The 16,092-nt window shown below is 41.1% G+C and overlaps 1 protein-coding gene across 1 annotated transcript in view; it reads right to left on the reverse strand.

Moving 5' to 3' along the window:
* The window catches only part of LOC139207169 (amyloid beta precursor protein binding family B member 2), a 37,442-nt gene that overhangs the window by 5,196 nt on the left and 16,154 nt on the right, over positions 1-16,092 (reverse strand). Inside the window, exons 9-10 of the mRNA XM_070836813.1 lie at positions 4,746-4,860; positions 1,156-1,231 (exon numbers count right to left, since the gene is read on the reverse strand). Coding sequence (XP_070692914.1) covers positions 1,156-1,231; positions 4,746-4,860 — 191 coding nt within the window. The remainder of the gene's footprint in view (positions 1-1,155; positions 1,232-4,745; positions 4,861-16,092) is intronic.

A 16,092-nucleotide genomic window follows, 5' to 3' on the forward strand; every position in this document is an offset into this window, starting at 1 on the left:
TAATTACAGAATTTCCAAGATTAACAATTCATCATGAACTCATCGCCATGTGATCGCTATGGACTGAAAAAGGGAAATCAATCAGGGAAAATTGCTTTTGCCAAGATTCACCTCATCAGTCTACTCAAAGAAAAAAGCTAGAGTCCCTTAGTCAGTATGTACAGCTAAAGCTTTGAAAACAGTAGTTACAAGAATGATGACTAGTGAGAGTTTTCATACATTAATAATAGATATTTGACAGGCCGTATCTGATGAAGACAGCAGGGCCATTATCCTGGCGTTGGTGCTCATCCCAAATCATTTGGTGCTAATCACCTAAAATGCGTCCCGACATGGGATTGTGCAGTTCCAGCTACCCTGAAGAGATCTAATCCAGGGGAGGACAAGACCTGTTTTCCATTCAATGAGTGGACCTCTAGAGCTAATAGACTCTCCACTGCAAGGGCAACACCTCTCACTGGATACCAACTGGTTTGTCAGTTAAAAGACTATGAGTTCAAGCGAGTTATAGCTTTAAAAGATGTGAGGGATGGTTCGCCAAAAAATTCTTTGATCCTGGCGTTGGGATGGGTGAAGTGGAGCACTAGGCCTTGCCTCAAAGAAACACTAATTGGGTTTTAATGAGGCCGACTGCCTGTGTAAGTGAAGAGCCGATATAGTTCTTTTATATTCTGATGCCAGGGCTCCTTTCCCCCTATGCTCAGCAGATACACACACCAGCTGAATTTACAGCGTAGGATGAATTGTGCGGGTGCCTTTTCTCTTTCTTCCTATAATTACTTGGGACTGAGAGGAACAAGCTGTGAGACTTAGCGAAATGTGAAACGGTGAATAGAATTTGCGCTGGGAGGATAAAGCTCAGGGATCGTGGAGTGAGGAGTTGCTATGGAGTCAGCAGTATCCGCGTGTAACTGAACCAAACACTGCTATCTTTTCTATTAACAAATGTTCACAGTCGCTCCTGAGGCGATAAGGTCATTTTTAAAAAAAAAACATATACATGGTTTTAGATGAGGAATGCTGTGATGTGAGACAAGAAACCACAGCAGGGAAGATAGTACACAGCAGACAAATCCAATTCTCTCACGAGCGAACTACAAAAGAATGAGACTCAAAGAAAAAGATGTGTGTGTGTGTGTGTGTGTGTGTATATACCTTGAAGGGGTACATCGGAGCCGGCCTGGGAGGAGCTGCCAGCTGCAGCCTTGGCACTCTTCCTTTCAGCCATAATCTAGACGAGGGGAGAGGAAAAATTGGAGAGAGAGGAGGATAAAACACAGGAGGGATGGGACAAAATGAGAGAAGAAAGCAGGGGGAGACAGAGAGGAGAAGAGGTAAGCAACCTGAATGGGAATGGGAAGAGGTTTAAAGTGGACACAGCAGGGGCATAATTGGCTTAGATTGTGTTACAAATTTGCATCAAAATTCTTTTTCAGCAAAGAATTACAGCGGAAGCACACAAATAATAACGGCATGTAACTGATAGGGCTGGTGATATTCTATATTTTTGTTTTTGTCACCAAAGCCCATGAAAATACCAAAACCAACGATGTGTTATAGTGTCTCAGGATCTTTTGTTTCTACTGAACACAAACTGGACACAAACACATATTTTCTTTTTTTTTTTAAAAGGGTAATTTCCTAAAACAACTGGGCACTTTAGTTATTAGCAAATGCTACACAAACAGGAGTAAAGGGACTATTTTCTGCAGTGGATTTGGTGTGAGTGCATTTACAGCAGGAAGTTGGTGTATGTGGGACTGACTCCAAATAAACTACAGTACCCATGTTCATTGTGATGAAGGAATGTGTCACTAAGTGCAATGGCACTGGACAAAAATGGATGTTACTCCATCTTGTGAGGGGCTCATTGTATGAGTAGAATATGGTCTAAATCAAAGTACGGGTGATAATAAGAAAAATATTGAGTATTACCAGCCTTATATTTCAAAACATTCTCTTTGAAATAATATATTTGAATTTAACAGTCTCAAAAAAAGCCATCTTTTACTCTTATTTTCTTTTTTCTGCTCTTCTGCTGGAGTGTACACACTCTTTAAAGAGTCTTGAACAGTCTGCATGGCCCCTGCACTGAGCTGCTGCACTCTTCCTGTTACAGATACTTGATTAATTGTAGGTGTCATTAATCAAAGTCCGTGGTGAGTCTGCACCTCTGCTCACAGGGGAACACGCAAGAAGAGGCATGCACACACACACACACACACACACACACACACACACACACACACACTCACACACACAAAGGAAGCCCGCTCAGCCCGCTGCGCAGCTGCAACACTCAGGTCACCAAGTTTCTTGGCTGCAGTAGAGCCACTATGTTTAAAATAGGCGGCGTGAAGAGTCATGGTCACACACACATAGACATACAGATACGTAGATACACACTTTTCCTTCAATTTAGGGTAGACGATAAGGAGAAATTAATGGAAAAAAAAAACTCTAAATGGGTCAACATGTCTCTAAGGAAGAGGATCTGTAGTTCCAGGTAGATTCATTCTTTACAAGGTCACTGTTGGCCAGAGGACACACTGTTTGTTCTTTGTGTACAGAGTACTGTATGTGTGTGTGTGTGTGTCTGTGTGTGTGTGTGGGACCAGCAGTCCTGAAGACTCCTGGAGACTCCATGGAGACCAAAGCCTGGTCCTAATGAGGCAAAACACCATTTGTTAGGTTCTAGTTAAGGGTAAGGGTAAAGTGTGAATTTGTTATAGTTAAAGTTAATGTTAATGTTTTGGTTAGGCTGTTCACAGTGAACGGAAGTCAGTGCAATGTCCTAAAAAGGATACAAAGGATTTAGGATAAAAATAATATATGTCAAAAGACTAAGAAAAAAATCGAATCATATTTGATATGAGGGAGAGAATTTAGAATTTAGAACTCTTTTAGAACTCAGAACTGAATGATGTCACAAACAGACCTGCAGAGATCCAGACTTGGTGTCAGAATCTGTCACCTTCAGACCAAGAAGAAGAGTGAATCTATATTGACATTGGGTGGTATTTGGAAACATTTGACTACAAAAACGGTAGACAAGTGTGAAATACTCTCCAGCAAGTCTGTATTGGATTTTAATGGACAAGGATGTTTTCGCATAGTTGCCAAGTGTCTGAATTTAGAGAATTAAGAGAGAGGATTACATCATTCAAAAAAACATGGAACATGGTGGAAGCTGTCAGGACTTTTGATCCTGAGAACAAAAACTCTGAGTCTGAAGTCTGAAGACCTTTCACGCCCTTTGAGGTGCTGGACAGGAGCATTAGGGACCTGAAATGAGATGTGTGATTGTATCTCACTGAAATTCGCCCTGATACACACCAGCTGCTCGTGGCATTAGAAGCCCTGAAGGGTAGTTACATCCTTCAAAAACCCTCCCATCAGGATGACGTCAATTGTCTTTGACTGACCCTTCCAGTGTACAAAGTGAAGGTTGGTGTGAACACTCAACCTCGGGCTTCGCAATACTTGAAGTCATTGATATGTGCACCTCCTGGATCAGCCAGGGAATCACCTGCAGAGTGACTTTATCCAGAGATACCTGAAGAAAGTAGAGATCATTAAGTGCAAAGATAAGCTGCATTTTGAAGTCGAAGAAATCGTTGTTTCATCTGGATGATAAAAAGAGAATCAGTCCTGGTGAGCTTTAACTTCTGACCAATGACATCAGCTTTTATGCAGACTGTCTGGCCCCTGGACCACTCAGATTTCTGGGAGGATTCCCATTCCCAGAGCTGACAGACTCTGGAGGTGTCAGCGCTTTAGCTGGCACTGACTCGTGTGATGGAGCCTCAAGCAATGCTGGTTCCAGTGAGGAGGATTCTGATGAAGACTATGATGAAGGTTTAGCCACTGCTGTGGCCTTTGACAGAGTTTCAGTCCCCAGTGGTTCAAAAGACACAGATTCTGATACTGTTTACTCCAGTAACAGAGACGCCACCAGAGCTATATAAAACTGAAAGGGCTTCAGCATATCATTGATCTCCATGATCGAGTCTCAGAAAAAAGCTACTTCCAGTGATGAAAGTTCAGACTCTACTTGACTCAGAGACGCCACCTGAACCACTTTCAAAGACAGAGCTCCACTGACCGCTGGTTCTTAATGTAATTTTCTCTACGTGAGGTTTGTTCAATGTACAATCAGTAAGTGCAAAGACAGTTGGACCTGCAGTAATCTCTGTAACCAGGAGGCAGATAGCAGTAAGCAGAGTAACTGCTCTGGGAGAAGAGGTGATACCTCAGCTTTGCACCTTTAAGGATCAGGGGTCTTCCTGTTCTTGAGAGGGTTAACACACTGTCACCACCAGCTCTCTCTCTCTCTCTCTGTCTCTCTCTTTCTCTCTCTCTCACACACACACACACACACACAGCAAACTCTTCAAGAAATACTGCATGTACTCTGCAACCTGAATCTTATCTCCTCTCTTTGCCGTAAAGGCTCTTAACTTAACCTTCCTCTGTCTCGCTCCTCAGCTCTTACTTCTGTACAGAAAGATAATGGACATCTTGCCAGGTTACAGCCACTGTGTTTTGCCCTCATGCTTTTTTCATTTTTAAGTAACATGCATAGAGAACTAGCTAAGTTGCAGCTTTAATAAGTAGCTCTCAATAACTGCATCAGCAGAAAAAAAGATTTTCTTTTCTCTCCTCACTAGTCACCCTGATTAAAGCTTGATAGCTTGTTTCGGAGTGGCAGATAAGCTCATTCATGCGGAGTTAATGAGACCCACCTTGGAGCAGATTTCGTGGAGACTTGTGGCGATGGCTGCAGCAGGAGTATCACATCGGAACACGTGGCACTTCAGCACCCGCGTGTTTTTGTCTCTTGCCACATAGGCAAAGTCCCTGAAACACGGACGAAGACACTCAAGGATTATCACAAGCAAACATGATATCCCTTCATGCATCTCCACAGCAGACATAACAAACATTTTGCTCTGTTAAAGAGGCAGTAAGTAAGAATCTCTGTTGTCCCATAACACAAGCTTTACAATCATTATACATCCAGCCTGAGCAATTTATGTACAGATTACTGTTCCACTGTCTAACTTCATCATGGACAAAAACATGAAAATATAAAACCAAAACAAGAGAGAGGAATTATTTTAACATGTAATATTAGGTAAGTATGTGTGTGTCTGATAGGGGAGATGGGAGATAATAAGTGTGGGTTATTTACAGTTGGGTTGAAATACAAAACATGCTAAATGACCTAATTGCAGGCCCATCACAGAATTCCATTTCTTTGTTAATGTATGTTTTTTTTGCCTTTGTTCCATCTCTTAACACTTCTTCATTCCATATAGTGGGAAAGTCAGGTTTCATCCACTTTATTTTAATGTACTGAATAGCTGCTACAAGCCGTTTTTTCAGCAAATAGTGTTTTCCTCTCAAAGCCTCCTGGTATAACTCCTTGGAGAGCCACTTTTGGACATTGTTGCATATTAAGATTAAACACTTTATGGGCTTCAAACATCTCTAGGGCACCTAGCTTAGGGACAATATGTGGGTATGATTGCCAATTTGTTGGGTTCAATTTTGGTATTATCAACAGTATCTGGAAGTGTCTTGATTATTTTCAATTTAAAATCCCTCCCAGTGATTTTATTCTCATTCTCCTCATCAAGAATTGCTCCACTGGAGTGGATGTTTCTTTATTCTATGTGTGTGGTCAGGAGGTGTCTTTTTGCAAACATCAGAGCCCCCTCTCTACACCCGTTTGTGTTTTCAGCTGTTCAACAATGGAAAGAAGAACCAGCAAAATTAATTGCAAAACAAAAAGTTTCTCAGACAAGTTAAAAAAGCAAATGAACACAAAATTATTTCCCCATTTTGCATCATGATTTATTTACCTCTTCTCAAGACATTTCTTGTCGGAGTTCTGCTCTAATTAGCTCACTCATTTATTGTGAAAATGTTGCTTCATTATTTATGTCACTTAAAGGCTGCCATAGGCTCTGCTGAAGTTGCTGCAATTCCTTCTACACCAGTCAAGATTTATTTTTATTTGACTTTACTTAAAGCCCCTTTAACATGTTGTGTGCTGTTGCTCCATAAACAACAGGTTTCTCGGTTCCCTCGCTGAAAATGGTGGGTGCCAATTTTAGCAACAAGGACATATGCACATACATGAGTCAAACTGAGGAAACTATGTGCCAAACCCTTCACAGTGGTGCCACATGGCAGAGAAAACTGGTGATTGTGAGGGTGAGCCTGAGAGAGGAAGTTCCACTGAGAGAGAAACTTTATGTAGAGAGTGGGTGGGAGATGAAATACAGCTACATCTGGGAGATACAACGCACACACAAACACATGCACAAGATGAAAGACTTCTTCCTCATTAACAGGTGAGACAAGCTGCAGAACAAAAGGTAGGAGGATGCATTAACAGCTCGGTCTGAAATGACTGAAAAGCAGAGTCAAAATGGAGAGTGGGGACATGCAGGGAAGCCAACTGGATGCCGGCAGTGTCACCACATGCAGCTGAAGAGCTTCATGCACACACTCCCACAGACGTAATCAGAAATATGGCAAACACAGCCAACATTTATCACAACAGGCTCTTTGTGTTTATGAGTCCATTATCCGGCCCGTCTCCTCTGCTTAATTGTGTGCTCACATACTTTGGGTCGATAATGCTCTACGCCTGTGGCCTGATAGGAAATTGCAATGGGATGTGTGTGTGTGTGTGTGGTGTGTGTGTGTATGTATGCAGTGAGCGTGCTTCGTTCAGGGACATTTGAGCAGGGTGTCACCAAAGCAGCATGAGTGGCCTTGCCTCACGTACTACAAATGGTTTTTTTATGACTTTTGTACCCTCTCTGGGGCATCAAAATGCTATAAAACAGCATGCAACTCTTAATAGGAAATAGCCTGTGGCCAGTCTGGCTCGCTGATGATTTAACATCAGTGATTTAGACCTTCAGTAGTTGCTGCTGTACTCCTGTAAAGAGCAACAGTGACTCTGGGCCACGCAAAGCTGCTGATTTGATGCCTGAAGTGACAGATGTGATTGCACAGGGAGGGGTGGGAGTCTTGAGCCAACGATTACTGAAAACAAGGAAGAAGCACGCACACTCTTGTGCACACCATGAAGAGTGATTACCTTTCTCTGGATCCCAGGAAGCAGAATGAAGTGAGAGGGAAAGGTGGGGAATATGAGGAAAAAAAGAGGGTGGTGGAGGAAATAGTAAATAATAAGTACGTAAGAATAAATGAATTTACGGAAGAAAGTGGGATGGAAAATTGAGAGACAAAAAATAAAAGGATCAGAAAATTGCATTACAGCAAAAGATGAAAAGGGAAAAGAAAAATGGGAGCAGAAGTCAGGATAGAAAAAGAAAGGAAAAAAACAAGCAATGTTAATAAATACAATATACTGAGTTAGGAACAGACACAATGCTCTTTCACCTCAACCATGGTCTTCCTGTGAGGTGTGTGTATGTATGCTGTGTATGTATGCTGTGTATGTATGCTGTGTGTGTGTGTGTGTGTGTGTGTGTGTGTGTGTGTTCGCGTGCGCTGGAGCTCAGTTCTGTGTACTTTTCATTTCATTGCTACATTATGACACAGCACACCTTTCCTATTAGATATGCCAACATACTCACACGTACGCACGCATGCACGCGCGCGCGCACACACAAGCTTGTTGCAGCAGCTTTCCACCCCCTCTTCCCCATTTTCTTCCACCTTTTCGTCCTCTCAATCTCTCTTTCATCCTTCTCTTTGCTTTCGCTCTTTAATCTTCCTCTCCCCTTCCTCAGCTCTCTCCATCTCTCACTCTTCTACTCACTCTCTTTTCTTTCCACGACAGGAGAAGCCCAAAAAAAGACAAACGATGCAACACAGAATGATTCATATCAACAGTGCAACTCATCACAGCCGCTCTCCTCCATATAGTCTGTGACACTCTATTATCAGGAACACTACAAAGGAGGGAAAGGCTGAATATAGAACAGAGGGCTAATTCAAACATCAACTGCCTTTGATTCTTTGACGATCCACTTAGAAGCACTCTGTGTGTGTGTGTGTTTGTGTGTGTGTATATGGTAGCAGCTGGCAGATTATTTCAAACAAGAATCTTCAGAGTCAGAGCAGAGCATCAGAGCTGCTGCTTCAACTTTCTCTCCAAGCAGACGGTGGTCGCCCACATGCAAACACAAACACACACATGCACAAACATACGCACACAGACATATGGAGACTAAATCAACACATGTATAAGTTGCCTAAAAGCTCTCACTTGCCACATGAACATGTGGTGGCACATGCTGTGTTAAAATGCATCTCTTTCTCTCTGTTTGAATTTCATTCAGGATTTTCAAGTCCATTTACTTTTCATTCTACCTCCTTCTGCTCCATTTCAAACTCAGGCTCAATGCTTTTCTTACTGCCAGTCACTTTGGTGGAATTGGATTTTTGGTGTCAAATTTCCGAATGCCCCAAAAGCTGCTTTCCATTTACCTTAACACTACATGCCATTCTTTTCTACATTTGCATGTGAGTGTCAGACTAGTGTTGCAAATGCTTTATTACTAATGGAAGAACAACATCAGACCTGATTCAAACCCAGAACAGACTCTTGCCTCCCAAAAACCTCCAGTACTGTCATGTAAAGTTAAGTAAAGTTATGCTCACTATGTCAGTAAAGTCGATCATACAAAGCCGATATCCTCATTAAATCATATCTATGTTGAATTTGCCAGATGACTTCACAAGCATAAACTGGAGGTTTACTGAGTGCAAATAATACTCGTGAGCTTAAATGGTAGCATTTATGAGCTGTGATCAAACCACTGGTTTATAATCAATCAGGTGTCTGAATGAGAAACAAAAACTGTATGAAAATGACATTGTAAAACACATTGTAGGTGATAATAGAACAAGAGGAGACCGAACGGAGATTTAACCAGCTGAGAGTCAGCAGTGTAACCGAGCTGCGCCGGAGTCGTAGACAAGAAATATATACTGTAGAAATAATAGAGTCCCTTTGTGGAACTTCACACACCTGAGAGATTTTTGATTGGCCACCAACCAAACTCAAACTCACTTAAAAAAAGCAAACATTTAACTCGTCTGAAATTTCCTGCTCTGTACTGTATATACTGGTGCCAGGTATGTAATACATATGGTAATTTCCTGGTGGAGAATATTAAATTCCTTTCATTTTACTTTCATTTCTTTCCTACAAAAGACAGGCGATATTACCAAGAACATGACCTCAGTGCCCTACCTGTCTACGTGCTGGCTGTAACCAAATTAGGAAAAAGAAGGAATATAGTAAATTTCCTAATGAAATAGTATTTTAGTGTAGACAGAGATTTTTGTGAAAACAACCTAAAAACAAGTGTGGATGCAGGTTGTTTTCACAGATATACTGCGGCTTACTGTAGAGATGGAGAGGAAAAAGAGGAGAGAGTTGTTGGCTTACTTGGGCATTAAGAAGCAGTCATCCCTGACCTCAGTTACCACAGGGGATGACACATGGAAGAGACAGACAGGCGGTGAATCAACCAACAACTGAAGATGAATGACACATAGACCTCAGAGATGTATGGAGAGATTTTGGCAGGAAAGTGAGGAGAGAAGATGGAAAGATAAAATGTCGGGAGGGGAGTGATAAAAGCAGGAGACCAGAAAGCCAAAATGAAAAGGTTGGGGTGTAGCAGAGAGGGATGGAAGCGAGGTGTGAGATTCACTGGGGGCTGGATGGTGGAGGATGAGGCGGGGAGGAAAAAGAGAGGTAAAAAGAGGTACGAGATGAAAGGTATGAAAGCACCACAGCAGAAAGATGAGTTAAAGCAAGACTCCCACTACTCATGTGTTCTTTTTTTTTCTCTCTGTGCTCCACATATTTCCAGAGCTGAATAAAGGATGACTGACTCACTACTACCAATCCCTCTTTGATCCTGATGGCTGTGAGGCAGGCTCGGCAGGAGAGGGTGCGTACAACTTGCAGATTAAATGAGGTCATGGCTGCAGATGTATAGTGAACTGGGTTTGAGAAAGTCACCCAGAATCGTCAGTGTCTGCAGCTCTGACATCAGTCACCCACCATCAGGAATACTAACAGCAGAGTGTAGTAGTAACATTAGCACATGTACAGCTGAAGGAAAATCCCACCTTTGCATACTTAAACATGGTTTCAGTTTGTGATATTCAGTGGTTGATGCATTTCCACATATTTTTTATCATAGTTATATGTTTAGATCTCTTATACCTGCAGTGATGAAAGGGCGCCAAATAGGATGTAAATATATCATACGCTAATGACAAATGTAGGAAAATGAAATGTGAAAAGCTACGATGAAAAAGACTGCAGACTACTGATGCTGAGGTTGATTGTGAAGTCGATGTCTTTGTCTCCCTCATAATGTTTTTCTGCACGAAACAAGACCAATAATTTTTCCCGCTCATGATTGAGGTATGGTTGCCAAGTTTGATGCTGCTTGGAACTATAATGAGCCGAGATGACAAGATGATGTTTTGCTTGAGAAATGAGCAGGAGAGCTTTTAAGAATTTTGTCAATGTGTTTCTTCCCTCATTGACATTTTAAAACAACTTTGTTTTCATCTGAACCTGAAAACATCCTATATTTTTCCTTTAACATAAACCATAACACTTTACACTTGTTATCTTAAATGTGAGGATCAAATACAATCCTTTATTATTTGATTATTTAGGGTACATAGGAAAAATACATTGCTATTTTGTATATTTTGTGAGTAGCTAAACTTGCACATACTACGAGGAGTAAAAGGGCAGTAGTAAACAATTTAACACAGAAAAATACTTCCAGTAAAATAAAAACAGCAAACACTAAACAGAAGCAGGAATGGAGGCACCTCAGTAAAAAGTGTTGGTAATGTTTTTCCCCCTTTTCTTTCTTCGCCATAGGCATTAGCTACAATTTGCAAATGTAATGCTCACACTAACACTTTTTTCACAGATTAAACCGTGTTATTTAAATTCAAGTTGTTCCTTTACAGAGAAAATAGAGAGTAACTTCTAACTATGCATCTTCAGGTCCTTAAATGATGTAATAAAATAAAGTGTCCAGAATTGCTGCAGTAAAACAGGCTTTCTAAGAGGCAGTGAAAACAACACAAACGTAAGTAGTCCCCAGCCTGATCTGCTGTACTTTCCTCTGCTCTGTAGCTTCCAGTATCACTCAGCAGAGACTCGTGTCCTCTCCAAACCATCTGTCACACGCACACACATAGAGAGAGACATAGAGCACTGTGGCATCACACACACTTCACACAGACTTCAATTATCAAACAGCTTTACAGAGAGCCTGCTTAGTGCCCACCGCTATGCTAATGCACTTGCATACGCTAATTGCACAGACAAGTGGTGATTAGAAATGTCTGAGGAGCAAGCTCTAGTGACTCTCCCGTCAGCAGAAAGTAGACGGGGAGGCAGAGAGGGCCAGGTGTGTACAGTGTGTGTGTGTGTGTGTGTGTGTGTGCGAGTAAAGGGATATATGTTATTTTATTGATTGCAACTGAACTGGTAACTGTATATTGCAGATGGTCTTGTGACTTTGGCTTCAGTCCAAAGTGGATGCAGATCTGATCCAGTTTCATAGTAAAACTCAACGCAGAACTGTGACAAGTGAGAGCAACACTGGAGTGGAACAGCTGGTGGGTGATTTAGAGGAAAGCCCTTTCATCATACTGTAAAGAGAATAACAAAACACCTTGAGGTATATTTATATTTAGTAGCTTTCCCTCCAATTGCTCTCTTTTAAAAAGCTGCTTTTTGCAACAGTTGTGTGAGACTCTTTGTTTTAGAAGCTCACTTAAAAACCTGACGCAGCGTTAAATCATCCCCAGTGTAGCTAAGCTCCTCAATGTTTTTAAGTGGAGTAATATAATCAGTACAAAGGCAATATAAACACATAAAAATGACAGCAATAATAATGTTCATATTGTAATATTGTAAGAAGTAGTAAAAGAAAATCCTCCCTAAAGCGTCCTTTAAGTGCTAAAAAAAGTTAAACGTTTCTGTTCACACAGCTTACAAATTAGTTTTTATTTTGAATAATTCAAATTCGGTTGATGGGCCTTCATAATCTACGTGTATTCTGCTGCAAATTTATCCATTATCAATGAACATAGCAATGCACCGCTGTGAGTAAACAGTTATAAAAAATTGGACCCCTGAGTGCTGATAATTGTGTTTGCAAGAAACAGTGAATGTAGCTCATGTTAATTTTACTTTATTGTAATGGAATGTATATTATAGTGATAAAAAGCCAAATAAAACTCAAAGATAAAACCAGAGAAGAAGAGATGCAAAGTGCCATTAACAGGACTGTACAGAGCTGCTGACAGATATTGGCTTAGTTTTACGGCACTGCACTATTGATGTTATGTTAGTGTCCACTATCTCGTATTTACAGTTGTGTCAATAGCAAGCTGAGATATCCAATGTTTTAATTAGCCTGACAAACACTGGAGTTTTGAGGCTGATACTGCTGTTGGTGATGATTTATTGGTAAACATTTATTTTCAACATGAATAAACCATTTTTGAAGGATCTCTTATGTATTTAAGATATATACTGAACAGAACATTTTACAGTAGTAAAATAAATTTCACTGCTCTTTTAATATTCCATCTTTGTACTTACTTCTGTCTACTCTGTATGCACAACAGCTTTTCTGAAAAAGGATTTCCTCCTTTCCTCCTTCCTTCCCAAAGTTTGTTCCTTTTTAGTGTGGAATTTTTTTCCTCATTTGAATTAAGAATCTAAACATGGACGTTGTCATAAATTGTACATGTGAAGCCCTCTGAGGTGAATATCGGCCTGCTGATGTATTCACAGGGCTCTGATTACAAATTGGTCATTTGAAATCATGGGAAATAAACATATTAACTATCTTGTGAGAAATTTGATACCATTGTTATGTCAGTATGGAACTGGAAGCAATTAGCATAGCTTAGCTCAACTTAGCATAAAGACTGGAATCAGGGCAAAAGAGCTAGCCTAACATCAGGCCAATCGGCTGAATCAATACAAAAAAATATATATAAAAATGATAGCCTTTGGCAGAAGCTGTGTGCTGGAATTGTTTCTTAACAACATGAATTATCTGCCCAACATTCATGTTTAGCATCTCCACTGGCTGCCTGGCAATGTCACAGTGAAAGTTTTGGGAAGTTACTGCACCGAGCCATTGTTCATCAGGAAATGGATACAGCTCTATCTCCCCTTAAAACACATTTTTACATTTTTGCTTGTATATGGATTCAACAAACGGGCCACATGGTGTTATCTAATGAGCTTTGGAGGTGTTGGAAGGTGTGTTTTTGAAATTTGGCTTGCAGGTTTTATGCTTAACTAAGGTAATCACCTCCCAGCCCCTGCACTGTGCTTAAAACACTTATAATAACATATATCAGAAGAAAAGTATTTCCTCATCTGTCAAGCAAGAAACCAAATCTCCCAAAGGATATTACCCAAAATGGCACAATGACAAAAAAAAAGTAAGTGTCTATGAAGCAGGATTTTGAAGTTAATTTGGACTCACTAAAAGTAACACCAGTAAAACCTTTTCCATCCACAGCGGCACTGGAGTGCTTAAAGTCTGTGTGACAACTGAGCAGGGTAAACCCCTGTGCGACCTGGTGAATTAGTCATGGCCCACAGCTATTAAGCCTAATGTTAAATGTCTGTGCGTAATTATCTCTCTACGCCGTAAACTTGTTTACAGCACCAAGATGAGCCGCAAAATGAGCACCCAGGGCCAGAGGGTACAGCGAAGGAGGAGGAGGAGGCCCTCTTTGCATTACACCCTCCCTGTCTCTCTGCGCCCACATACACATTCACAGGCAGACAGACAGAAACACACACCCTATCACCAATATCGCCCGAAGCAGCAAAGAACTAGGACAAAATCAAGTCGAAATAAAAATAAAACTGTTGTCTACAGTGTATTAAACAGCGTACACAGCACAGGGCGCTGCCTGCGTGATTTGAGCAGACACATGATGTTGTTTACAGCAGAAACAAGCCTCAGTTTGATTTAGCCCCAGTACCTTCACATCATTTCTAAGAAAACGCACAGATTTATAAAGCTGATGGTGAAAATGGTGTTTAACTAAAAGGGAGAAACGCACACAACCCCAGTTTATGTTGTGACCCAATTCCAAGCATTCGGTGTGGCAGAGAGGCAAATATGAGAGGGAGGGGCGACGATCTGAGGAGGCACACACAGTACCCATGTGTCAACAGTCGTGGTGTTTCATTACATATTTAAGAGCAGAGATTGGTGGGTGGGTGGGTGAGATGGAAAGACACAGACAGAGTGTGGGGAACGAGGGGGAGAAAGAGGGATCCTGGGTGGGCGAGAGAGGGCGAGAGAGGGAGAAAGATGATGTCCTGCTGTTCTCTTCGCTCTTGATCATTTATACATCACACTGCTCTGGAGTGTGCGTGCGTGTATGTGGGTGTGTGTGTGAGTTTGTCAGTGAATGTTTGTGGTTGTGCACGTGTGTGCGTGATTTTGTACACAAGTGCCAATATTCTCAACTGAGACAAAGCTTCAGTGAGATGTCACTTCAGGAAGACGCCCCCATTCATGTATCTTACTAATGTGTGTGTGTGTGTGTGTGTGTGTGTGTGTGTGTGTGTGTGTGTGTGTGTGTGTGTGTGTGTGTGTGTGTGTGTGTGTGTGTGTGTGTGTGTATGTGTGTGAGAGAGAGATAAGAGAGTGTGTGGGAGAGTGAAGGGATTTGGTGTTGAGCTAGTGTAGAGTTATTCCAAGCTCTACTCACAGTGCAGTTTGGATCATACTGTATGCATGTAACCTAATTAGCTGCATGTGCCATATATCATTAGGTTTCATGCACACAGTGTACAGTAATTAAAAGTCTCTATCTCATTCTTCTTACAGTAGATATGCTGAAATCTGGGTCAGTTCACCTTACTGACAAAAAAACAATATATTTTCAAATCAATCAAATGATTAGTCAATGAATTCAAGCATTCCCAGGTTCCAGCTGCTTGTCTTTTCTTATTTTGTGGTAAATGGGCAATTTGGGGGTTTTAGACTGTTTTGGATTAGAAAAAGGAAGGTATTAATTTGGGCTTAAGCAAATCAACAGGCATTCTTTCTGACATTTAATATACCATATGGTTTATTGATTAAGAGCAGTTTTTCCTCACCCACCTCCATGTAAATAGTATGGTTTTATTTGAGATTTTCACCTCTGACATTTCTGCTGTGAACAATCAAAGCTCTTTTTTTTTTAAATTGGAAATTAAATTCCATTCATCATTACTTTGTATTTGGGTGGAGGTAGAAGTCTCAAAAAGCCTGGGCAAATACTGTCTCTCTGACTAGACACCACACAAGTTAAGTATAAAGGTTCGTTGATTTGGGTGAACTGACCCTTTAAATGGCAACATATCTCTTGAGCAAATCATATAAAAACATTCTAGTTGTTAAATTAATGTTTTTATGGTACACTTCCTAGCTGCCCTGGATCTTTCGATCATATCACATGATCTTCAGCTGCTGGCGAGTTTGCCCAGTAAGACATGCATATGTTCAACTCAAATTCATTTACTAGTTAAAGTTTTTACATGCAACTATTGGCAAATCAGTTATTTGTGAGTCATAGTAGTCTGATCCTGAGCTGCACAATTATTCATGAAAAGTGATAAATGTATCTTTAAACACACACTGAATAAAGTGTGATATTGATCCTGAAATAACTAAGGGGAGATTAATTTACCATGTAATACATTTAATCCGCTAGGCACAGCTGCCCCACAGAAGACATCATCAGAAACTGACGTTGAGCACTTCCAAGCATGTTGAGTATTCAAATATATTCAGCTTAAACAATCCGTGCCCACTTCTGCCGCCTGTAGTCTGAATAGATGGATGGACTGCAGGCAGACAGTGACTGCGCCAGCGTCCTGCCGTGTTCAGCCCTGTATGATCAGCGAACATCAGCATCACCTCATGCCGCCGGGAACGGCGAGGGTTTATCGGGAGGAGATTTATTGGCTGGTGGGACAAGGGAGGGAATCTATAGGAGGAACAGGAGGAGTAATCCGTC

The sequence above is a fragment of the Pempheris klunzingeri genome, chromosome 9 (assembly GCF_042242105.1).
Source record: "Pempheris klunzingeri isolate RE-2024b chromosome 9, fPemKlu1.hap1, whole genome shotgun sequence".
Taxonomy (NCBI): Eukaryota; Metazoa; Chordata; class Actinopteri; order Acropomatiformes; family Pempheridae; genus Pempheris; species Pempheris klunzingeri.